The sequence below is a fragment of the Cygnus olor genome, chromosome Z (assembly GCF_009769625.2).
Source record: "Cygnus olor isolate bCygOlo1 chromosome Z, bCygOlo1.pri.v2, whole genome shotgun sequence".
Lineage (NCBI taxonomy): Eukaryota > Metazoa > Chordata > Aves > Anseriformes > Anatidae > Cygnus > Cygnus olor.
In genome coordinates this window covers 2,686,837-2,712,216 of record NC_049198.1, presented here as the reverse complement: position 1 = coordinate 2,712,216, position 25,380 = coordinate 2,686,837, and the positions used below count along the sequence as shown (strand labels likewise).

At 53.0% G+C, this 25,380-nt stretch overlaps 1 protein-coding gene across 3 annotated transcripts in view; it reads right to left on the bottom strand.

Annotated features, from left to right (window-relative positions):
- Positions 1–9,612: 9,612 nt before the first annotated feature.
- SMAD7 (SMAD family member 7) overlaps positions 9,613–25,380 on the bottom strand; it is a 28,792-nt gene continuing 13,024 nt past the window's right edge. For all 3 annotated transcript variants that reach the window (XM_040540551.1, XM_040540549.1, XM_040540550.1), the window contains exon 5: positions 9,613–11,548. In XM_040540551.1, the coding sequence (XP_040396485.1) occupies positions 11,010–11,548 (539 nt within the window). In that variant the 3' untranslated portion in view covers positions 9,613–11,009. The remainder of the gene's footprint in view (positions 11,549–25,380) is intronic.

Here is a 25,380-nt window from a genome sequence, read left to right as displayed (position 1 = left end):
GGAAGTCTGGAAGACAATTTGTAAAGTGCTCAGAAAATTAAAAGATATCCCAGAGTTTGAAGGACCTGGGGTTGTTTAGTCTAGAGAAGAAAAAAAACAGAGAGGGAACACAGTAAATCCTAAAATATAGCCACCAAGAGAAAGGAAATAAACCCTTCATAATCACAAAGGAAGGACCAAGAAGTCAGAGGCTTAGACTGCAGGAAGGAAGATGCAGCCTGGGTGACAGAGGGCAACTTGCCAGTGAAGGGGATAATTAAGGCTTGGAAAAATTGTCTGAAAAAAATAGTTTCACATGAGATTTTCAAGAGGTTGGAAAAATGCCTGTCACCAAGGGGTTTAAAGACAGCTGAATTGCCCTTCGGTTTAGGGGTGGACTTGCTGGTTTTTGGTGCTCGCTTCCAATCCAGTTTTCTAGTATTGGTTCATTTTTCTTTCTTCATTGGGTTGAATTTTGATTTTGACGACATTTTTCTTCCTTGTCTGCATGCCCATCATCCTGCAGGGCAGCGTTCTGCTCCGGCAGCAAGGCTAACAGATCTCCGAAGGACACAGATGCCGCACATGCAGTGGGCAAAAACACAGGATAGAGATTACTAACTAAAAAAAGACGGGGATTTTACGGACATTATTCCAGCTATTTGACGTCCATGCAGAACAGATGGGAGCTGAGTTCCTAAAATGTCTGTCAAAGAGACGTGCGCAGGAACAACCCTGGGCACGGAGGACGAAGAGTTGTTTTTGTGAGCTGCTCTATGCCCACCGATAGCGCGGGCTCTGACATTCCTGGCACAGATAAAGGCCAGTATAAGTGAGATAAATCCTGTCTAAATCCTTTTCATGTTCCTCAGGCTTGCGCTCCAAGGACAGACAAGATGATAGCGAGATGGTGAGGAAGAAGAAGCCTTGGTGTGCAGAGAGCTCTTTGCGTTTCAGAGCTCTTTACGGAGGAGGCACGTGGCACAGAGAAACCCCACAAACAAAGCCAGGTCTGGAGAGCCTCAGCTTGGGAAGGTCTCAAAAATGAACGAGGTTTTAAGGAGGGGCTACGAGACGAGGGTGAGCAGGGAGCGGTTTGGAGGAATTTTAATTAACATCAGCATTTGCAATGTTACTTAATAAGGTCCAAAAACATCTGAGAACAATGAAAGCTGAAACCAGCATCCCACATTTCACGGAGCAGGGGCTAGGGGAGGGGGATTGGCTTCCCCAGGGGGAAGAGGACACCTGAAGGAGTGGAAGCTCCTGAGGAAAGAAGCGCTCAGGGCAGGAACATGTTCTGGGAGATCGTCAGGTCAGGGGTGGAGGAAGGACCCCAGCATCACATGGTGGGAGATGCCCCACGTGTGCTGTGGGTCCTGCACCAGCCCCTGGGGCTGTGCATGGTGTAGGGCCACAGGAGGTGGTGTTTAGGGAGGTGGGGCGCCAGCAGTATCAGAAACCCCAGTCCTTTTGGGACCCAGACATCCCCTGCAGACACACCAGGTGCTTCCAGGGTCTGCTGTCTGCATTAAGCACCTTGCAGAAGCAGCTGAGACCTGAATATGCAAAGGGACACAAGTTCCTTTTTTGCAATTCAGGCACAGAATGGAGCAAGCTGAACCTGGAGAGGGCAGGGGGGAGAGAGCAGGGACGGCCACCGGGCCACCGGCAGCAGCGGTGCGGGGACAGCGGCCACGCACCATGCTTGGTGCCACGGGACCCCACCAGCCTCCCTCCAGCAGCTGCACACCCCAGGACCTTGGCGGACGTTTGGCCCCATCAGAAAGGGCAGCAGGGACCAGAGCGGGTTTCTGCAGCCCAAATAACACCGACCACAGGAGCAGGAGGGAAGGGCCAGGCCGGGCTGCGCGCGGCACGCAGCGCGCCGGCCTCGTCTGCTCAGGCGCTCCCCGTGCCTGGGCTTGTCGATGGGGTTGTTCATAGCGATGACATAATTACGGTTTCAATCACAAATTAATAAGAAGTGGTTTTCAGCGAACTCGGAGGCATGCCTGAACTGGAAGGGCATTTCGCCTCCCCGCCGCGTGGAGCCGAGGGTGCCATGCCCTCTTTGAGTCTCCTGGCATGGAGGTCTCGCCAACCAGCAGCAGTGGGGCACTAAGGTGCCTTGGGAAGGCACCCTTCCCGTGGTGCATTATCCTTCGGGAAAATGGTCATCCTTCATCTCCAGCACAGAGCTGTGTACATAGACTGGGAAGAAGTGATCGCAAGCCTCTAAAATAAATGACTCCTGCTGTTGGAGGAAAGCCACCCCAGCTGCCGTGGAGGCAGAGGGGCTGACAGCCAGCCCGTGGCTCGGTCGGGGCACTCAGGTTGGTGTTGGCCACTGCAAAAACACAGAGGGGCAGGAAAGCGTTGCTTTGGGAGAGAGGTGGCTGTGGAAGAATAAGGCAGTGAGACTTCTCTGCACATGAGGTCCCCCAGCCTTCCTCCTGCCCCATCACACAGCTCCTTTGGGCCATGTGAATCCCTCACATCATTCAGGTTAGGAGGTTCTGGTCTCTGGCGGACGAGCTTTTGTATAGCCCTGGGCTTGTCAAGCCTGGGGCTGTCCCTCAGCTACCCGGCACATCCGAAAGCCCTCATCGGGAGTCCCAGAGTCCAAACCAACTATTAAAAATAAAATAAAATAAAACCACTCAGACTGTCTTAAACACCAGGATAGTTCCTAAAAACTTTTTCGTCCCTTGGCCATCCAGCCTCTGGGTCTTTGGCCGGCTCTTAGCTCGTGTTTTCACATTTCTCTTGTGGTTGGGGGACTGGATACACGTGCGTGTTTTCAGCAAAGGTGAGGTGCCCACACAGCATCCATGAGCTTCAAGGGGCACCCAGGGGTGCCAGGCAGAGCCCCTGGGTGGGAGCTGTGCAGCGAGCTTGGAAAAGCAGCTGAGACTTCAGGGCATGAGCATACGACAGAGATTTGCTGTTCCCTGTGGTTTGCTGCTCTTGCTGTTGACCATCTCCACACTCGGTCCCATTTTAGACATTCCTTAAATTCTGCCTTACCACAATGCTGTGTCCCTGGTTGCTTCAGCTGAGGTTATTTTTCTGGACTGTCCATCTCTATTGGAAGGAGGAGGATGTGCTTTAGGCCCTCTGAACACCAAAATCGCCCTGCCTCTGTCTTCCTGGCGTTTCCCAAGCCGTGAGCAGGTCTGTATCTGGAGATCGGTTTCCTGTAACAAAGCAGGTCCCTATCTGGAGATCTGCTTTCCTGCAACAAGAATATGCCCCAGGTGAGAAATTTGCCTCCTGAACTCAGCATGACCTCCCAGAACTGAAGGCTTCGGATGGGGAGCAGCGGGGTTGACTGTGCGAAACACCCATCCATGCCTGGAGCCACGCTGCCGGGCATCGCGACGCCTCCCGGCGAAGACCTCGGCGGTCCCAAGAAGCCCTGTGCTCGTGGGATGCCCCAAAAAACAGTGCCTCCGACCAGCGGTGCCGCTGCCTGTGCTCAGCCCCATCTCCCAGAAAGGGCCTGAAGGGTTAAAGTAACAAGGAAAGTTTTACGAGTCCAGGCTCCAGATGTTCCAGCCGGGAAGATGAAAGCAGCCCGCTCTGCCTGGGTGGGGGGCACGGAGCCCCCACGGCCCCCGCAGCACCCCACGGGGCCGTCCCCGGGCAGCGCCCTCCCTCCAGCCCTGCTCTTCCTGGCCCTGGCATGAGGAGCAGGTCAGGGAGCCCGCAGCAGCCCGTGGGTGCCCAGCTCTTCCCCCGCATGGGTTATTAAAAGCAGAGAGCACTCCGACCGTGACATTCATCTCAGCTTCCCCGCGGCGTGCTGGGCAGGAAAATCAAACCGCAGGGCCCACGCTTGCAGGGAAGGAGTAAACAGCGCTTCCAGTGCGGGGCGTCTCCGGGAGTTGGGGTTTGCTGCACCAAACCTTTGTGCCCTTAATTCTGCAGATGTGATGCCCAGTGACCAGCTGAGCATAGCCCCCGGCCACCTCGTCCATGCACCCTGCCCACCGCTGCTGGCCCAGCTCCCGTCACAGTCAGGGAAGTTGGTTGCCCTTCCTTTACATCCATCAAGCTCTAGAAATGCCTTGACACCTGGTTTCTGCTTGCTTTCAATGGGCACCTTCTTGCAACGGCTTACATCTCCATTTTCCTCCTCTTCCAAGCCCTCAGCCCCAGTTTGCCGTGCAGCTGGGAGGCAAAACTTGTTTTCTGACCCGTTTTCCCCTGGAGGCTAGCTCTGAAAGGAGCTGATGAACCCCAGTAGCTGTGACACTGGGGGACAGTTATGTCCTTTCACTGGCTGAGTGACGGGGCTCTCCTGCTCCTTTATTTTGGGTGCAGGGTGCTTTGTGCAAAGCAGATACTTTTGGGGTTGGAATGGGATTTTTCCCCCGTGTTGAGCACATCCAGGTGGCACTATCAGCTGGGCAGCTGCAGGGAAGGGCAGGGGCACCCCCAGGTCTCTGGTGTCCCAGCACAGCCCAGCTCCAGTGACCCACTACTATCAGAGTATCGTATATGTTTTCTACAGGACGGAGCACACACATATAAATACATCCAGAGTAATGCCGGCCTTAAATATTGCCTCTCCAGCAAAATTAATAGTTAGTCGCTTGCTGTATATGAGATTTTTTTTTCCTTTTTTCTCGTGTGCGCTGTAACCTAGTAACCAGCAGCACCCGCACAGTCAGTGTCTGTCTTACACTGGTGTGTTCCCGTCTGGTACCAAGGAGCACTGCCAACAGCTCTCCCCCACCGAAGCCAACAAGACCAGCCAGGTTTTGTTCTCAGAGCTGCTGAAACACCCAGCACGCCTGGGTCTCCTTCCTCCAGCAGCGACGGAGCCAAGAGCTCCGAGCATCTGCTCGCGGCGTTGGGCTCGGCGGGGCTCGTCTCCTGCTGGCTGGAGGAGATCCAAGCCCCGTCTCCCGGCGGTGCCCGTGGCCTGAGCTGTGGGTTGTGGGTGTGGAGGACATCAGAGGACCTCCCTCGTGTTTCAGCTACTTCCAGTGCCCCAGCACAGGGCAGCAAAGCCCACCCTTGCTGTCCCCTCGAGGAGGACGGACCACGGCACAGCTCCGCCCGCCTCTGCCCCAGGGCAGCTGCTGATTCGGGTCTTCCCCCTCCACCCAACTTTCTGTTTTTCTCTGAAAGCACAAACTGAATTCCCCCTCGGATTCCCACCTTGCTTTCAGGCCTGATTAACGCTGTCACAGGGTTCAGGAGTTACTCAGCGTGCTGACAGACAGACTGACGTCTGAGCGGTGGAGCCTCTCGCCTTTCCGAAACCAGAGCTAAAAAAGAAGATGGTCTGGTTCGTCACCAGGAGCCCTTTGGCAGGTCACGATGCTGGTCCAGTCAGCAGGATGAGGAAGAAAACATCCTGGGGTTTTCCCCCAGAGCTGATGTCAGGGACCTCGGCTGGTAAACGTGACACGGTGGTGACTTCCCTGCCAACCACAAGAACTACCTGAGCCTCTCAAGTGTTTTGGTTTTTGTTTCATTTCATCTGTAAGCCGCCCAAAGAGTTACGCTGTGACTCAGTGGAGTGCCCAGGGATGTCCCCTGGCTCTGCTGCACCAACGCACAGATGCCCGTCCTGCTGCAGTGCTGGCACTGGTGGCACAGCAGGACCAAGGGGACAGACCGCCCTCTCCATGAGCTGGGGCCTGATCCTGTCCTTGCTGTGGTCCCCACTTTACTTGGGACAAGGTAATTCCCTCTGCAATGCCTGGCCCCAAAAGGCTCAGGCCCACGTGAGTCCCCATGACCGTGCAGAAGGATGGCCAGGAGTAGCCCCATCCATCGCCTCGTACTACACATGTCCCCCCCAGTTGGTTGTTCAGCCCCCATCCGTCTCCTCCCCTAAACCACCAGGGATCTCTCCCCACCTTGACATCTTGCCTCCAAGCCTGTGCCCAGTAAACCGGCACTTATTTTTAAGCACATCTAGACAGCACAAAGCAAACGCTGTTTCCATGTGCAGGCAGTTTTTGTTAATCCATCTCAAGCCAGTTCTTCCCCACTGTGCCTCCAGGAGCCCCTGCAAACCCAAACATGCACACGTACATAGACCCGGCCGAGCTTCCACGCCGAGTTGAGCCCCACTGGGGCAGCTTTCCGTGGGTAAACTGAGAGCAAAGTGCAACTAGCATAAAGCAAACACCTTCCCAAGGCCTCACGCTTTGCATGGCGTGGAGCTGCCAGCCCGTAACCACCCCATCATCCCGAGGGCTGCGTGGACAGAGGGGTCTGTTCACCTCGTGGACTTGCAAGCAGCCTGCAAGACGAGAGCCTGCAGATGCCTTGGGGTGGATGGGGAATGAGTCCGATGCTGAGCATCACCCAAATGACACAGGGATCACGGCTCTGCCCCGTGGAAAACCTATGATCCCAAGATGGTGGAGGTTCACCTCTGTCCTTTGCAGTGCATCGGACCTTGTAGACACTATCTTTTATCAGCAGCTGACAGTTTGAGCATATTTCACCTATGATTTACCACCAAAAAGTGACATGGTTTGACCCTTCTTTATTGCACTCTTCAATTACCACTCAGCAGCGCTGGAAAAAAAGGCCCGACCGTGCTGTAATTTACTGTGTTGCAGTATGTCATTACAAGATTTAGTACCGATTACGCTGGAGCCATGGTACAAAGCAAGATTACAGTCAACTGGAACAGACCGATTTCAGACATCCCAAATTTTCAGATAAATCCTTTTGCAGGGAGGGGAGGAGGGAGACACGTACCGCCGAGAAATCAGGACTTGAGACTGTCTCAGCCAGCTCATGTCTGAGCCTCTTAAGTGAATGAGCTTTGGGTAAGGTGATTTCTAAGGAGGCAAGAGTGGTAATGGCAGCTAAGCCGTGCAGAGCACGATGATACGTGAGGTCCCGGGGCCACCGCCGCTTTGTTGGAAGGTGGCCATGGATGTCCACAGCTCTCTGGGGGCTCATACCCAGGGGATGTGCCGTGGGAAGGAGTGGGCACGGAGCAAGAAGGACATCATATTTCTGTCCAGGAGCTACCTAGAGGCTGGACATCTGCATCTTCTTTTGGGAAGGAGCCAGCTCTGCCCTTGCCCACAGCTCCTCCATCCAAGGGCAGGCCGGGGCTGTGGTTCTGCTCCTTAATCCGGGCATTACTGGATCATCCAAATTTGACCAGATCAAGAGCAGCCACATAACTGCATTTCTGACAAATTACCTCCAGCACTCAGGCTTTATGTGAGCGCGTGTGTTTCAGCCTGGCTTGGCGCCAGCCGCAGCGGGACGGGCACAAAGCAGGAGGGATACGACCAGGAGAAGCCTCCGGCCACAGCGCACGGCGCCGGGGGGAGCAACTCGAACCAGGTCAGCACCTTGCTTGATGTGGCTGCGGCCTTTCTGAGCCCTACGGACGGATTTACAGCATCAACAAACCCCAGCCAAGGGGAAATTCTTCCTTGCTTTAACCTCCTATCTCTATTTTAGCCTTCAGACTGCTTCCTACCCGAGCACCACCTGCATCTACCAGTCCTAGAGCTGAGCAAGCTCTGGGTGAATAGGAACACAGACGAGCTGGTGCTCAGCATCCTTCTGTCATGTTCTTTTTTTTTTTTTCCTTCTTCTGTCTTCATTTTCTTGCATTGAAAGAGGGCTAAAATTAGCTTAGCAGGAGGTGAAGTCTGGAACGTTTTAGCTAAAGCTGCAGTAGTATTGAAAAGACATAGTTTTGCTGATTTTTTCCCAGCCTTCTTACTGAAAACAGTGTTGCCTGGTCTTTTATTTTGACAGACGAATGCAAGCAAAGACCCCATAAAATAAAGTGCTCCGTGAGGTGTTTTAACTCACTCTCCAGCCCAGCGCCGTAGCATTCAACCTGGCAAGCCACATCCATCCAGCCCAAGGTCCAGCCAGCTCAGCAACGTGTCTCCAGCCAAGGCCAGAGGCAGCCTCACAGGACAAGGGGTAACATGGGCTGTGCAGAGGATTTCCTGGCCCCAGGAAACCCTCGCAGCTCCTGGTGAGCAGTGCCACAGCCCACCAGTGCTGCACCCATGGGGACACCTCCACAGGCAGCCTCTGGGCTCTGCTGGGTCATTTTATCCCTTCGCATTACATACTTTGGAAAGCTGCTGTGAGGTGTGCTCATACAGGGGTACAGTCCCTCCATTCTCCTTCGCACTGCTCCCAGGAGGAGTTACAGTTTGTATCCTCTGTTTCTCACAAGTGGGAGTCCTGAGAAACAGCGCGGTTAAACGATCTGTTCGCATCTCACTGCCTGATGAGCAAGGGCAAGAACACGCATCTCCAGGCTCCTGGGCTTTAACCTCCAGGATATGCTGAACCTCACACAAAGAAGTAAAATCATCAGCAAAACAGCCCTTAAATGCAGAGTCCTGTGGTGTGCCCACATGGCTCGGTGCTACCTTGGTATCACAAGCAAGGGACAAAACCATCATCTCAGCTCTTCTGGGTGAAGACCATCTCCAGCTGCCAGCATAGCAGGGAGATTTGGAGGGAGGAAAAATAAGAACAAGCCCAACATTCCTTACCCTTTGGTTACCCCAGAGTAAAAGCCAGCCTCTTAGCCAGCTGGCTGTAAGCCTAACGTGGCCCTTGACCTGATGGCTCCTGGGCTTGGAAGAATCCTTCCAGAGCAAGGTCCCTGCACAGCCCCACTGCTGCTGGTATGTGCTACAAAAGGAGGCGTTGAGTTAGTTTTGTAATAAAGTTGTCTGCTTTATCCATCACCTGCAGGGCCTTTGGTGCTGCATTCTCTGGGTGGGTGTCAAGGCCATGGGCACGAGCACTGTTCCTTGATCCTCCGATATAAACCATCCACGCTAGTTCGACCGCTGGCCCACTGAGATGTGAGGTGGTTATCGAGTATTTCAAGGCTGCTGGCGCAGAAGGGAAAGGAAAGGAGCCAAACTGTAGTGTAGCTGAAGTTGCCCTGATGTCTGCCCTCTCTCTTCAGTGCACATCAAGCAGGACAGGGCGGGTACATCCACCATGCCCTCAGCTTTTGGTGATGACTCCCACTTGAAGCTGAGAGGCTGGAAATTGAAACTCCCACACGAACCTCGCATGTGATGAGAAGCCGTTTTGAAGCCGGGTCGTGCGCTCAGCGGAATGAAGCCAACTGAAGGCACAGTCCAGTCAGAGCAGACCAAATATCGTATCTCAGTAAATCCCCTTGGGCAGGGCACGTCTCCGCTGGACAGAAAGGCGTAGTGTCGGGTGAACCTGGTCCAGATGCTCGCAAAGCCTCTTCTACCACTAGGCCCATCAGCCACATGAAGGGCAGCAGAGGCTGGAAGTCACTTTCAAGCCCATGGTACCTCTCCAAAGCCTCCAGGCTCCAGGATGCTGGTGGTGTCCACTCCAGAAAGGCTTCCTTCCAGAAAAGGCAGGAGCTGAACCAGCTGGAGGGACCTTCTCCTTGGCTGAGGACACGTGCACTGCGATGGTGTTGGACGAGAGCTGGCACGAGAGTTTGCTCGAGCTGGAGTTACAAGAAATAGGAATAACCAGCAAAAACAAGCGTGTCAGGTTTTCTTCAGCAAGAGCCGGGTGGGTGCCCTGCACAAGACCCACGCAGAGCAGTGTCCCTCCTGCCTGCCTCCTCCCCACCACTAAGAAAGCCACTCCGCACAGCCTCGGTCAAGTGTACGTTTTTATTTTTCAATGGAACATAAACTCCTTTAGAAAAAACATTCATCTGGATGATAACACCCATAGAAAAAAACACCAATCTCGTGGGGTTTTTGTTTTGTCTTTTTTTTTTTTTTTAATTTGGCATTTGTTATTTGCATTTATATTAAAGCAAAGTGCATCTTTCTTATTTTTCTCGTTTATACACATTGCACAATACATAAATAATGATGCTTATAAAACGTCTTTATATTTACAAGTAATAATATATTTATATATAACATAAAATACACTTTTTTCTTTAATAAATCTCAGGGTTTTTTTAAGGAGTCCTTTTTTGTGTGTTTTATTTCCAAAGCACTACAATGCTAAAGTTCCAATGAGAATGCTCTCTTGTTCATTTAAACCTTTATATTTAGAAAAATAGCTTATGTTAAGGTCTAAACATGCTCATTGAGCTAAGAACAGTGTAAAAGTATCATACTTGTGTATGAATTCAAGAAGAAATGAAAGCACAACTGCATTTCCAGATACGATGGTACCAGGATAACCTGATCTAAGCAGGTTACAACAGACCAACTATCATGAACACTTTTTTTCTTTTTTTCCCCATTTGTTTTTTTTTTGTTTTGTTTTGTTGGTTTTTTTTTTGCTTGTTTGTTTGCTTTGCTTTTTTTTTAAGCTTATGCTTCTGTCACTTCGCATCTCAGCTCAAATTGTAAAGCACGGGCCATGCACGGTTTCTTCACGGTTGCTTTCTCCCCTTGCATCAATCCAAGACAATAAAAAAAGCAGCAGAAGGATGGGCAGACTTCCCCCAACACCCATACTCCCACGGTGGACAAGATGAACACAGGGACGAGACTCAAGCCCAACAACAACAACAAAAAATTGACAAGGGTGGGTAAAGACCTGGCTGGGAAGGTTTTGCACCATCACTTGGCGGCTGCTAGGTAGGGTCAGCACCGCTGAGGAAGGGGTCTCAGCTGGGTGTCACCACCACTGGGTACGGCTGGAGGCAAGGGGAAGGTGGTGCGTGAAAAATATGGGTCTCCTGTCGTGTTATCTAAGAGACAGAGCCGTAACAAAGAGCAGGTGGCTTCCCGATCCTTGATCGCATAGGATAATCCTTTCAGAGGTGGGAAACAATTATCATATGCGATCCTCCCCCACACCCCACACCCTTCTCTTGCCCTTCTGAGTTATTGGTCATTCACACTTTTGAAAAATATATATATTTATCAAAATACCAAGGCAAAAATCTTTCCATAAGCTATTTCTCAAAACAGGAAAAAAAAAACAAACAAAACAAAACAAAGACAAAAAGTTTGCATGAAAAGCAAGCACTCAGAAGGAAATAATAGCAGCAAAGTAGTATAAATGTCATGAGTCCACTCTGTCTCGAGTCATCGGTTATTAAAAATAACCTCCAACCAGCATGGGCAACTGCTGATAAACTGTCTCGTGTAGCACTGGCCCCAGCCTTTCACAAAGCTGATCTGAACAGTAAATCCGGTCCATGGTTGCTGCATGAACTCATGGTCATTCGGCCTCTGCAAGCTGTATGCCTTCTCGTAGTCAAAAGCCTTGATCGAAAAACCTGGAAACACTTTGTGCACCAGCAACGTCCTGGAGTCGGGGTTGTCCAGTGTGGCCGACTTGATGAAGATGGGGTAACTGCTGCGGTTGTACACCCACACGCCGTCCACTTCCTTGGTGAGCTGGATGCCATACCCGATCTTGCTGCGGACCTTCTGCACCAGCTGGCTTTTGTTGTCCGAGTTGAGCTGTCCGAGGCAGAAACCATTCCCCTGAGGTAGATCATAGAAGATATCCAGGGAGGGCTCTTGGACAGAGTACAGCCGACCCACGCGCGTTTTCTCTTCCCAGTATGCCACCACGCACCAGTGTGACCGATCCCCCGGCTCCTGAAGAACTTGGGAATCTAAAGGAGGTGAGAAAAAAGGAAGAAGAGGAGAAATTGAGTACTGCGGGGGTAATATGACTCAAAAACGATGTAATGCCATGAGGTTGCTTGCCTGCCCGTGCCTTCATGATGCTCTCCATGCACGCACCAACAGCCCTAGCAGAGCCACCGCTTCTGAACGCAATGTGTGACAGCCACAGTTAAGCCCGTTTATGCTCACCCACGTCTGGGTGTTTGCCGTGCTGCTTCAGCACCTAGTTCTGGTGGGGTACAAGGGCCCAAAGCACCAGCTCCCCCTCCCCAAAAGCAGCTCGAGACACCAGCAGCACCCCGCAGCGCCGCCGTCCCTCACCCGAACCCTCGACGGGACTGCCGGGGCCTAGCAGCAGCACCCTTCCTGCTTTGGCTAGCTGCGTCCAGCAGGACCAGACACCCTAAAAACATTTATTTGCACCCAACAGACACACTTTGGAGGTCACCCCAGTGAAACAGGGGGTCTGGGGCCCGGCTGCCCTGCTCGGGGGGGCTCTTTGGGGTGACGGACGCCCAGGCCGGGCCCTCAGCTGAAGGCAGGCCGCGGGAAACGCAAGCAGACGGCGGCTTGCAGCGGCAGGGTGGAGACCGGAAGCCTTGCGTTTGTTAACAAAAACGGTCACAAAAAACCACAAGAGCAGCCCCAAACTTAGTTCCCTTAACCCATTTTTTCAACTCCTTCTTCTCCGCCTAACCGGGCGCGAGCAGCGAGGGTACAGCACAGGAAGGAGGGGAGGAAAATAGGGTGGGGGGGCTGAGGGAAGTGAAAACCCCCTTTCCTTGACAGGGGATCTGTACCAGCCCAGTGCTGCTCAGCTAGCAATTCCTCCCAGCCTTCACAGGCATGTTAAGACCTGGGAACTATTAATCTCTATAATTGTATTTAAAAAAATAATAATTCAAAACTCCAGCTGGGGCCATGAGTTGGCGAGCGGGGGGCAGCACCCAGAGGCCTCCCCAGCCAAGCACCATGAGGCCCCGCAGTGCCGCCTGAGCCCCCCGCCTTATTTTCTGTATTTTTCTGTACTTTTCGCTATTAATAAGCCTGCTTCCCCAGCACAGGCATTTTCCTCTGGCCTCCTGTTTAAAGCACGGCACTGTGCTCTTAAGAAAAAAAAAAACAAAAAAAAAACTCCAGCCGCACACTTTTAATTTCCTCATTTCTATGCCAGCGAGGAAAATATTTCTGCAGTTGCTGGAGGCAGCTACTAAAACCGGGCCCGAACGCACCCGGCCGGCAGCAGGAGGGTCGCTGGGCTGCCAGCCCCCGGGGACAGCGGGGCCGGGGGACCCTGGGGGGACAGCCCCACAGAGCATCGCGCCACAGGGTCGAGGTGTGCCGCCAGTTTGTCCGTCCACCTCCCCTTGCCGGTGCCTCCCAGGACTTTTGTTTCCTTTAACTCAATGCTGCTGAAACCTGGCACCACTGGGGAAAGGGGACGAGCGAGGGAAGGGGCGGTGCGGCTTGGGTTACCTCGGCCCTAAGCGAACGGGGTGCCGGCACCCCTTTTCCCCCCGCCAACAGAGGATGCCCCAAGCGGGTGTTTATCAAGAAACACCCCCGGGACTGCGTTTTCCCCCGGAAAAAAAAAAAAAAAAAAAAAGCACAATTTGGGGGTGATGCAAGCCGCCTGGGCGCCCGCTGGGCTGCGCACCCCCCCCCCTTGCCGCACCCTCCCCGCCAGCGGGAGTTTTGCCCAAGTAAAGAAACGAGCTTGGTTGATGGCGGAAAAAAAGTTAATTGTTAAAAAAGCGGCTGGCCCTGAGCCCTGGGTCCGGCGGCGAGCCGGGGGCGGCCGCAGGAGCCTCCCCCCAGAGAAGCGTCAGGCACCGCGCTGCTCGGGCAGGGGGGGCAAAACTGCTGTTTGTGTACATGCGCAGAGAGAGGGGTGGATTTTTTTATTTTTTTTTCTAAAGATGGTTTAACTAGCTGTTTGCTTCAAGAGTCGTGAAAGCTGTAAAAAAAAAAAAAAAAAAAAAGCACAACCCAAGCAACCAACCCACCTAATCAGAGCCTGCCATCAATGCCTAGAGCCTGCAGGTCCTTTTGCTTTACAGCAGTTGAGGGAATTTTGCAGCAACAGCCATTGAACCCTGCTGAAATTCCTGTGAGTTTTTATTTATTTTCTTTAACATAAAAGCATCCCTTTCAGGAGGAGAGGGGGCAAAAAAGCCTTTTTCACCTCATGTTTGTGCTTGCATTAGTGAAGACCACTTAACAAGTAGCTCATTGCAACTTACAAAGAGTTATTTAATTGCCAGCGCATTAAAAAAAAAGGCAAAAAAGAAAAAGAAAACTGCCTTGGCTATGAATGAACAGACCTTTATGGAGGGCTGGAAGTTCATGAATGAATCCCACTAGGTTTTTCAATGACATGGGGTGACCAGACCTCAAGGACAAGTCTTAGGTAATCCGGGATTTTTTAAACGAACCAGTGCCAGCACACAGTATAAATATGCCAGAGCGTCTTCCGTTTGCGGGATTCGGCTGTTGACTGGATGTCTAGTCAAAAAGCCATGAGAATATATGGGTTGAGCTCGGATAAGCAGGGTCAGGCCTCCCTGCCAGCCCGGTGAGCCAGCCACCACCACAGCCGCTTTTCACAATTGTTGGGGCCCCGGCGGAGCTCCCCTGCTCCCCCCATTTTGGCATCAGCAGGGAAAATGGGTGGGAAAAGCCAGTGGCATCGCCTGGGCAGCGGAGGCCGGAGAGGAGGTTGCAGGAGAGAAGGAAAAAGTGACGCAGGCACGCTTCCGGCAGAGATGGAAATTTTTTTCCCCAAAAGGCTCCGCTTTATGGCAACGACCACAGGCTGGGCTAGGCACAGAAATGAAGCAAAATGCTCCCAAAAGTCCCCAAACACCCCAGTGGGGTCATCTCATGATCCCGTGCCACCTCCCACAGCAAGCCCTGCTGCAAACTTGCACAAATCCCCAGATCCTGGGAAATTTGCAGCCACATCTCCCGCAGCGTGTCCTCATGGGCCACCAGCTGCCACGGCCAGCGCACCGTGCACCAGCTGAACCGGGGCCACTGCGTGGGCCAGTACATAAACGGCTGAGAAACACTTTGGGATTCTAGTTTTGAGTTAAAAGCATCGTTTTTACGAGCTCCTCGGAGCAAACGCATCCCTTTCTAAATGCCTGGAAAAGTCCCAGCAAGCTGTGTGTGCTCCCATACCCCAGCAAACAATGATAATGCTTAATGCTAGAAACATGCGCACCATTATTTTCTTATTAAGCACCCCTCCATTTGCTGCTATCGTTGGTTTATTATTATTTCTATGGTTTGCAAGGCAGCCTGCCTAGGGGCCCCATCAGGATCAAGGGCACCCCAGTACATTGTGCAAACTTATTGTAAAGAAAAAAATAAATAACTGAAAATAAAGCTAGCCTCTGCCTGCAGGAATTTGGAGAATTAGTCGTATTGATCACTCATAGTCGCGTCTACAGAGAACCACTGGCCGAAGCAGAGCACGTTTCTGCATGGAGGGGAGAAATCGAGGCAACAGTGTGGCACCCCAAACTTTTGGGGGCAATATTTCTCAGCAGGTTGGTGCCAATGTCTTTGAAGAAGCTTGTGTTGACTTGGCCCCACATTCGCATGGAAAACCACGTTTTTTTTCTCATTTTTCTACCATGCCAGATGACACCCTGTGAACTCTCCAGAAGGGCCATCCTGACTTCTACCAGCCCATCCCTCGGGGGGGAAGGGAGCATCACTCCACGAAGGCATCACCCCAGATACTTTCCAACACGCAAACCGGACGGACAGACCATGAGGTTTCCCACCGCCTGCCTTGACCCTCGCAATTGTCGAGTCCTGCCCTAAACTGCCCGACGAAAGGCCAGAGCCAGGGTTTCTCATGCTCTGGTGCCATGGAGGAAAGTGGATGAGGGAGACTGACACCACAGAGGGACCTGAGTGCCCCAGGAAGAGCCCCGTGCTTGGTTTTCGCGAGCCGCAGCAGACTCGCACCTCACATCGCAGCTGTGCTGGAAGCAGCAAGGAATTCGTGGAGCGGCTTTGCTCCTCGACACATCAACAGCTTCGGGATGATGAAACCGTGTCATCTGCATCTGTACTTTTTCTTTCAGAGTTCTGGCAGTTTTATGAGGGAACCAGGAAGAAAAAGTTCTTTTTCATTCAGGAACTGAGACATTTCAGCTCATTTCAGGAGAAGTTCCTGTCTGATTTTTTTTTAAAGGCCATTTTGGATTGAAAAAAAGCACGCTGAACATAAATTTTGGCTTAAAAATGTGCATCAGCCCTCTCCATCCCTCCTGTTCATCACTAGATGTTTTCATGATTTCCAGTCCATCTATCCAGCCCTTAATACCCTCTGGGCTGGTATTAGGAGTGCCAGAAACGATTGCAAAAGCCGAGCCCTGCAGAAGACAGAGACCAAGCACTCGCTGCTGCTCACAGCTTTTGCCTGGCGGTGGAGGAGAGGAAGGAGAGGGTCCCCCCCTTTCTCTCTCCCCCCAGAGTTGTGCACTTCTTCCAGGCTCTGCCCAGAGGCAGCAACGCTGCGGCCAGCAAAGCTGCGCGCGGGTTTTCAGATCTCAGCCTTGTCCCGGTGCCAAGTTCACAAACATCAGGGGGGAGGTGGGAAGGGGAGATCTTTTGTTTTGCTTTGTTTTGTTTTGACATAGCTAAAGGTTTTCCTGTAATCAACCGACTTCTTCTAAGGAAAACAGCAAGTTGAGCACACACTGCGCTATCTTACCCGCCCGCTATCTTACCCGCCCGGACTACTCCCATTTGATCGAGTCAGGAGCTATCTAGATCGTCACTGGAATCTGTGACAGGAACAGTTCTTAGCTGAAAATGGGAATAGAATGGCATTCCTGATTAGGTTTTTAAATGCCTGTAATCGGATCTTTTCTCAGTGATATTAGGACTACACGTAAATTAAATTATCCGACTGCAGAAGTGTTTTAACCACAAAGATTTACGTGTCTTGATTCTTTTTAACAGCAGCTTCGCCCTGAAGGGTCTCCTGGTGCTCTTCCTGAGCTTCCCACCATCACACGCCCTCCCCTACCTCATTCCTCTGGGAGGCCCGGGCTGCGATTTCCCACCCAACCTCACCATGCCATCACCTCCCCCAGCGTGGCCACGAAGGGCTCCTCTTTTCGGGTACCCTCGCTGAGCCACTCGTGGTGGTGACCCTGCACCCATGACCGACAACCCAGCACGAATGGGCAGCAGCGGTGGATAAATTAAAGTACACGTGCACCGAGCACTGGAGAACAGATGAAACAAAGGCCCTTCCTCCTTTATCTGTCAGCACGCGCGGAGGGCATCTGTGCTTAAAAAAAAAAAAAAAATTGGCTGGACTGGTGTCAGCACATTGTGTCGTCTGCTCGGGGCCAAGGCTGAGACCGAGCTCAGCGCATCTCGAGCCCGTAATCTCTTGGCTGACCTTAAGCAGCATTTGCGAGCGCGGGGCAGAGCCATGCCCCCCATCTTTTGCTGCACACTGAGATGGAAGAGACGGAGATGGAGAAAAGGCAGCCACTGCCTGCAAGACCTCTTCCCACCCACCCAAAAGCAGGCAACAAATCCTGCAGAAAAGGTGCAACGCTTTTGTGGTTCACATACAAATTCACTGCGTGCAGCACCACGAGCCGGATGCAAATGTACTTGCCGCAATTAATTGATTATAGCCTCCCCTCTTATGAGCAAATACACTTTAAAAAATGCCAGGAGTGGTTCACGTTGGCTCTGCACAGGTTTTTGCATGCTCCCCTGTGTTTTCCTGAGGGTCTCTCAGACCAGCTTGGAGCACTGTAGTTGCAATTTTGCCCCTCATGTCACTCTAAGTACCTTTTTCCCAGGATCTCAGGAAAAACATGTGCCTGAACTCTTATTTGGGAAGGGACCAGGAATTGCATCAAGGTGAGGAGAACACTGAGCACGATGTGCAACCACAGAGCTAATCAAAGCGAAGACAAACAGGCATGAAGCAGGGATTTGTCACCTCCCTTCTAATCTCTTGGGTAATTCACAGGGTCCTTGGGCAGGGGAACAAACAAACAAAAAAAAAACAAGTCCAGAAAAACCCTTCAAAGCCAGATTTCCAGGTATGCCTTGCAAAAGCAAAGAAAAATCCAAATTAAAGGACATACCCTGCTGTAGAAAAGGGTCTTTGTGCCTTGTGGGCAGCCTGCAGACACCACCCACGGGAATGTTTGCCCCAAACCTTTTATATCTCACTGCACACCAGGGCAAGACAGCGCCGGCTTCCTCGGCTTCCTCGCTCCCCTGCTTTTGATGGCTCCGGTGATTTCTGAAAGGCTAATTTAGGGGATTGTCACCTGCTTGACTCCTGTTGTTCACAGAGAAAATAACAAAATAACCCCCCCAGGGATGCGCCCACCCAAGCCACCCGCGGGGTGGCCCCCGGGGACGTGCCCCCCCCGCCAGCATGAGAGCCCCCAAAGACAGTCGGTCACGTCAACACTTGCTTAGGGAGCCCTTAATCTGTGGATTATTGACACGATAGACCATAACATCTCTTTAGGAGCCATTACAGCCCATCGTGTCAGTAGGTACTTACAGAGTCCTTAATCCTCGGATTGACAGGCTAGACCTTAAATTTGTGTCTATGTCTAATGAGGCAGTTTCTTATTACTCAACCTATACTGTAACCATGATGGCCAAAGAGCCTTAAGATAATTTCTTTAATTCATTAGCAAGTTGCTAATGTTAAGTGGCTCCTTGCTCCTCAACATAAGTCAACCTTGCCTAAAAATTGATGTCCTGAGTTTTCCCCCAAAACTTTTGCTTTGTCACCAACAGCAACATGAAATCTCCCTGCCTGGAAAAAGAAAATCTCAATTCTCTGTGTGAAACTTCAAATTTCTATTCCACCATGAGCCATTTTCACTGCCTGGGGAAGGACGGAAGGCCTTTGCACTCAGTTTTCTAAGGGCTGGTGTCTAGAAGCCTGTGAACAGATTTGAAGTCTTTTGAGTCTGATGGGGACGCAGGGGATAAAATTTGGCAGATGCCACCATGGGACGGAGTCCGGGACTGTGATGATGTCTGACGTTTGTAACCAGGGCTTTGGTTCGGACCCACTTAGTGGTGACTGATGAGACTTTCTCCTGCATTAACGGGAGTGCTCTGCTCGGTCCAGGCATCCTCTGGGGACCCGAGCAGGAATTCCCATCACCTCCAGCAGGGCTGCAAAACCCCCTTGTGAAATCAGCACCAAAATGAGGTGGGGTTGGATGGTGGGAAGAGAAGACAACTGGTCCCCGAGGACATCCCCTATGGTTTCCAGCACAGCGTGATGGCACCTGGGGCCAGCCTTCTCCTGGGGTGCCCAACCTGTCACCCAGCCCCGAACCGTGGGGCTTATGGAGCACAAGAGCAAACTGAGGAAGGGTTTGCTACGAAGCCCCGAGGGTGGGCAGCGTTGTGGCAGAAGGCAGGCAGGGCCGGGAGGGCAGCCGAGGCGTGAGGAGAACAGCGTGGTTCGCAGCCAGGTGGGGACGTGCATGGGGCAGTGGGGAGCGGGGACAGGAAAGAAAGAACCAAAGTGAAACTGCCGGGTTCATGGAGTCCACCAAACCAGAAATTTGATTCACAAACATCCTATTAGTCATTGCTACTGCCTAATTACGGTGATTAATCAACTACCACGGCTAAAAATTACCCGAGAAGAGAAGAACCTTTCTTGTACCCACTTTCTTTAAAAGCCAGCAAGGCTGCAGCCACCGGTCTGAGTCTGCTGCAGCTACAAGGGGGAAAAAAATACACACGCACACACCAAAAATGCCTGTCTGCCTGTCTCCAGTGGTTAGAGAGGAGCCAGCTGACTCCAGTTTCCTCTGTACCAGGCTTTGGGCCTCATCAGCCATGCAAATTATAGAGTACCGTGCTGTCTGAAGGCCGAATTTCGACTCAGCTCAGAGAAAAGCCTTAGAGGAAGGGTGGGGATGAAGAAGCCAGCCAAATCCATTCATAATATTTACAGTAAATGGGCCTCTTTGCTGTTGTTTAGTATACAGTCAGTCTAATTATTTTTGAAGTTTTAATTTAAAGAACCTTCTTTATCTGCCTCTCCTTCTGCACCCCTCAAAGGTGTGGGAAACTTTTCTCTTTTTTCAGAAAGTGGCAGATTGGGAATCCCTCCCCCTGCGCCTCGCCAAGCCCTGCCCGCGATGGGGTGGGAAGAAGGAGGCCTTCTAGGGGGACGGGGGAGACCCCTCCCAGGAGAGGGGGAAATATCCCAGGGGATTTTAAGACCGAAAAGAGAAATCCTGCCCAGCGTGTGGGAGCAGGGTGGGCTGTGCGGTGTGGTTAAGCACAAGGGTGCAGTTGGTGCACGTGGAGCCCCCCAAATCCTAATGCAACCCCCCCCCCCCGACCCTGTTTGTGCCACACACGTCCCCCCTGCTCTCCTCCCAGGTGGCCAGGACACATCCCTGGAGGAGCAGCTTCCTCCCAAGGCTCCAGGATGCTCCCACAGCCCCTGCCCTCACTCCCACGGGCTCCTGCGCCCCATCTGCGTGCATTTCATACAAGCCAGTGTGATCCCATTTTAAGGACAATCGGGGAGGTTTCAGGAGATTTCAGAGGCAGGAACACACAGGAAACCCCAGCAAGCCTTAGCGGTGCCATGCACCCACCAAGCAACTCGGGGCTGGTCCCTGCCCCGGATGGCGGCGTTGGTGAACAAACGCCTCCCTGCCTGGCTTCCAGCAGGGCACACCCCTTCTCCACCTCAACCCACCCCAGAGCTGAACCAGAAACCTTCTGAGAAGGAGAAACCAGCACACAAAGGGCTCCCGAGTTACAACCACGCAAAGCAGACCTGAGGCTGAGCTTGCCAAAATCCCCTCTCCGGCGACAGCAACCTGCCCATCGCCCTCTTGGCGCAGGGATAAATCACCACCGCCGCCACCAAAGCTATCGGAGGCCACTGGGTCCCACGAGCTGCGGGGCCACTGCCCTCCCGAGCGCAGCCCCCAGAGTTCAGTTTTGGGAGATGAAGACCTTGAAAGGCTTTTGCAATTCAAAATAAAAGCACAGCTCCTCTGATAAGACGGGCGCTGCCATCCGGTCCTGGCGATGCCCCGGCGAGCGGGGATGCGGCCCCCGGGAAAGCCGCGGCTCTCCACGTTTTATTCTCCCCACTGACAACATGCAGCTATGCGGGTTACATGTTAAAGGGCTTGTAAAGGCCTTAATAAAAACTGATGCATACTAGGCTAGTATTTCCAAACTGATACCTAATACCCAGATGTGTGTTACGATTTTTTCCTAAGTGCATTCCGCGCACGCACACACACACACGGGGCATCGCCGCCGCTCTCATTTCCATAATGAAAAAAATCCTCTCCTTGCAGCACACTGACCTGTAATTCTCCCCAAAGTTATTGCAAGACCGAGAACAGACATTTCCCTAAAAAAAAAAAAAAAAGACCACCGCCCACCCCGCACAGAGCTCTTTCCTAGAGGGCAGGGAACGGCTTCTCGTGGGGATGTAAAACATGGAAAAGCACGGCTGGAACAAAAGTCCTTTTCACGCCCGCCGTGCCCCCCCCCGGCCCCACTCCGTAACAATTATGAAAACTGTTTAGCTGGGATGGCATTTGGAGCATTTACTGCATTCCTGCCAATAAATTCCATTCCCGGATCTGATGGAAAACGCGCCCCCTCTCCCCTCCCCTCCCTGCCTTCATTCCTCCTGTCTTTCTTTACAACCTAATACCCTGTCGACTCGGGGCCAGGGCCTACTTAGGGGGAAAAAAAAACACCCAGCGCCAGACTGGAGACAGCATGCAGACTGAAAAAGTTAATCATTACTTCTGTCTGCCTTCATAATCTAATCACGCCTATTCCTAAGAGCATGCGGCAAAGCCCGCGCGCGCGCAGGCCCGCCGGGGCTGGGTCGCCGTGGACAGTCGGACGGACGGACGGACGGACGGCACCGTCCCCACCGCCGGCCAGCCCCGTGCCCCCCGGGCAGGGCGCAAGCCAAGCGCCCAAGGGACGGCGAAAGGCTCTTGGACTGAGTTCACAAGCCAGGAGCTGCCTCGCCACGCACACACCCCTCCCCTCGCCTCTCGCTTTGCTCTGGATTAATAATGCTGAGCAATTATAGAGAATATTACGTTCATTAAGTAATTAACCCTCCCGGCGCTCCGGCGGAGCTGGCACCCCCATTTCGCAGACGGAGAGCCGGGACCGTCGGAGGTTTCGGTACTTTGCCCCGAGCTACGAAGCAAGCAACACCCAGCTGAAAAGCCCCAAAAAGCTGCTTGGTCCTGGAGGAGCTGGCTTCGTCCAGCAGCATGGTGGCACGGGGGACGCTTAATCAGCATCCTCGCCAGCCCAGGAGACACGCATTGGTGCATCTCCCCCAGCCCCAAATGCTTGCTTTCTGCCCCCAAAATCACCTCGCTGCGCCGTCCCAGGTGACACCCGCCCGGTGACACCCGCGACACATTTTCCACGCTCGCTCTGCGGGGCTGTGACAGAGAACAGAAAAACCGCAGGCCTCTCCGCGCGGAGATTTATGAGTTTGTTCCTTCTAATGAGCTAAAAAGTCTCAGCCCGGCTTCCAAAGAAAATGAATTCATCAGTTCAAGCGCAGTGATGTAACTTCAGGCTCCCGACTCCTTTTCCAAATAAAACTGCTGTTACTCGATTCCCGCGCCGCCGCTCGCGGCACGGCTTTATGGGGTTATTTGCCCGGGGAGGCGCGGGGTGCCCCAACCCAGCCGCACCCCGCATCGCTCCCCGCTTCCTCGCTGCTTTCTGCTTCCATCCTGCATGCCCCGTTGCAGATAGCTGCGGCACCTCCCCGCGCTGCCAACCCCACGGCAGACATCAAAGCGCGGGCGGCCTGGGCAGGAGCTCCCCCTCGGCGGCAGAGCCCGGGAATTTTTAGTATCTCTAAGCCAGAGCCATCGGTTTCATCACCGCGAGTCACCGGGGCGGGAGCCAACTCCACCGGTTGTAAAAGCAGAGGATGTTTGAACTTTCACCGCCTCCCCGGCACCCGGGTTTCTCGGCCGTAAATCAGCCCGTTTCGGGGGTGAAGGAGCACCTGGGCGGGAGGGGACGGCGGGGACGGGGACGGGCACGGCCGGGGCGCGGGGCAGCTCTGCCCCACGGAGCCGCGCCGCCGCAACGCTCGCCGCTGCGAGCCAGCGCTTATTTAATCAGCGCTGGCAGCTCTACAAACAAAATCTATTCAAAAAGAAAATTACCATTCATAGACTCCTGCTCGCTTATTATGTACACATAGATGTACATACTTGCAACAATACTCCGAAGGCTCAGCAGCCGGAGCGCTCCAGAGCGAGCAGCTTGATGCAGAGATCTGCCTGCCCACCTGCCCCACAGGAAGGAAAAGCCCTGGAAAGCCGTGCGGGTGTGCTGGGGCCCGGTGATTTACCCCAAAAAGTGAGGGGGAGGCAACTGAGCCTTCAGTCACCGAAACCCAGCGCCGATGCCCTGCTCTGTCCTCGAGGATGAGGAAGGGCACAGCATGGTGGCACACACCATCCGCGACAGCAGCGGGTGGAAACCAGAAGAGATCGAAGAGGAATGGGGGAAAATGGGCAAGAAATGAGCTACATTCAGTCTTTGCCCCCCGGCAGGGATAGGAGTCCCAAGGGAGGGAGCCATGCTCCGGCCCTGCACCCGGGGACACCTCCAGCATCCTGGAAGCCCCGAAAGAGCCCGGGGCACGGCAGGAGCCAGGGGACAGGGAGCTGGAGCTGCGACGCTTTTTGTGCAGCGAGGTTAAAAGGGTAGAGAAGGGCTGAGCCAGCTCTTACAGAGCTGCTCTTTTTTTTTTTTTTTTTTTTTTTTGCAAGTTAAAACCAAGATAATGACACTGGGTGGGGACCAATTTTGAGGGCTGAGCAGCCAAACCAAAATTAGTCTCCAAGCCAAGAGCTTCCTAGGCCTCACAGTTTGGGGAAGGAAGCTGAGAAAAGTCATGAAAAGATTCTTCAGTAAGTAGAGAAGCGCGGCCGAGTGTAACGTTCAGGCAAAGGTGACCCTGCTATTAAAATATTTTTCAACATAATAAAAATAAAATAAAGCACTCGAACTGCCTCCCTCTGAAAGGTGGGCCCCACAAGACTGGGGGGGGCTCTCCTTTTCTCTCCTTTTCTTCTCTTTCTCCTCCTCCCCCCGCACTTTCTTCCCCTTCACTAAACTATGTTTTCTTGCGTTTTTTTTTTTTTCTTGGCTCTTTCCTCATAAAAGACTGATGTAATTTCCTGTCTTGTCCCAATGTTTCCTGTTAATTAACAGGGTGAAAGTTATCATCACGGATTTAAATGGCTACCCAAAAAAAGGTTAAAAAAAATAAAAATAAAAGCAACGGGAGAGAACGGCTGGCTGTGAGCAATGTGTCCCGGGGCACACCTCGTCACCTCCTTTCTCCATTCCTCAACCAGGGACCACCTGCATGTCCCCTGGGATGAAGCAGCCTTTGCACGGGTCTGGAGCACAGAGAAAAGCCCCAGCCTTCCCCGGGCAAGGATGGGCAAAACCTGCACTGCTCCTTTCTTACCAAAAATATAAAATAAAATAAAATAAAATAATCGGTGGAGAAAGTGGCAGCCTGGCGGATGGTACCATGGTACCCCACCGCCCCCCAGGTCGATGGGCAGCACCACTTTCCCAGCACACCCAGCACACCTCTTTTATTAAAAGTTTAAAACAAAAACAAGAAAAAAAAAAAAAAAAAAAAGGCTAATCGCAAGCCCTCGGCCGGACATCCTACGCCACGCTGAGCACCTTCCCGTCCCGCTGGCCCCCACACCATGCAGGACGGGGCCGCGCTGCTCGTGCCGCCCTGTTCCTCAAGAGCAGCGGGACGCAGCACTGCGCCGGGGGCACGCAGCCCGTCCTCGGCCAGGCGTGGGCAAAACGAAGGGATTTCGGCAAGAAGCGAGGGCGGGGGGTGTCAGCTTGGAACTCGCCTTTCTTCGCGCGCCGCCGCTAAAACGGAGAGCGTGCATCAGCGGTTAATAATATCTCGGCGCTGAAAATAAACTGGAAAGGAAGCTACTTTGTGACAGTAGGCAGGCAGCCAGGCTGCGGCGTGGGTCATTCAATCCTGCCGGGGACGGTGGCGGGGCTGGCACTGACCCGCGCCTGGCCTCGTACAGTACCCGCCGAGCGCGGCCGCCAGCCCACCTGCCTCCTGCACGGCTCGGGGGGGTCGGTGCATCCCGTATTCCCCGTGTTTGCCCCCCTCTGGATGGCGCGCACCCCGAGTTCCCCCAGCCACGACGCTCCAATGCTGGCGCTCGTGGGCTCCGCATTTAGAAACAGCATCACGCTGTGTCCCCCCATCCCCACAGCGGGTAAATGCATGTGGTTAATGTTACTTGTTCCTATAGTGTAACTGATACCCGATCACAGACAGCGTAGATGGAAAAGATTCAGGCCCCGTCTCTGCCAGCTCAGGACTGCTCCCGTACGAGTGTTTTTGTCCTGTCTCGTTTTAAATGTCCCCAACGATCAGGTTTCCGGCGCTCAGTGGTACATTTTATTTTGCAAGCAGATAGCGGTTTGCATTGCTCTCCGGCAAACACGCAGGCACACCCCTCCCTGGCACTGAGCTTCCAAATTCACCTTTCTACTCCCATTCCTGCCCCAAAAAGCCCCGGATTGCAGGAGAAAAGCCATTGGCCCAAAAGCCACCTGCCTGAAACCAAAATGAGCCACGAGCCCCTTCGGTGCGGCGAGGACGAGCGAGGTAAGAGGCAGCAACCCTTCCCGGACACCACGCAGATGTCGCCCGCGGCGGGATTTCTCCTGCATTTTA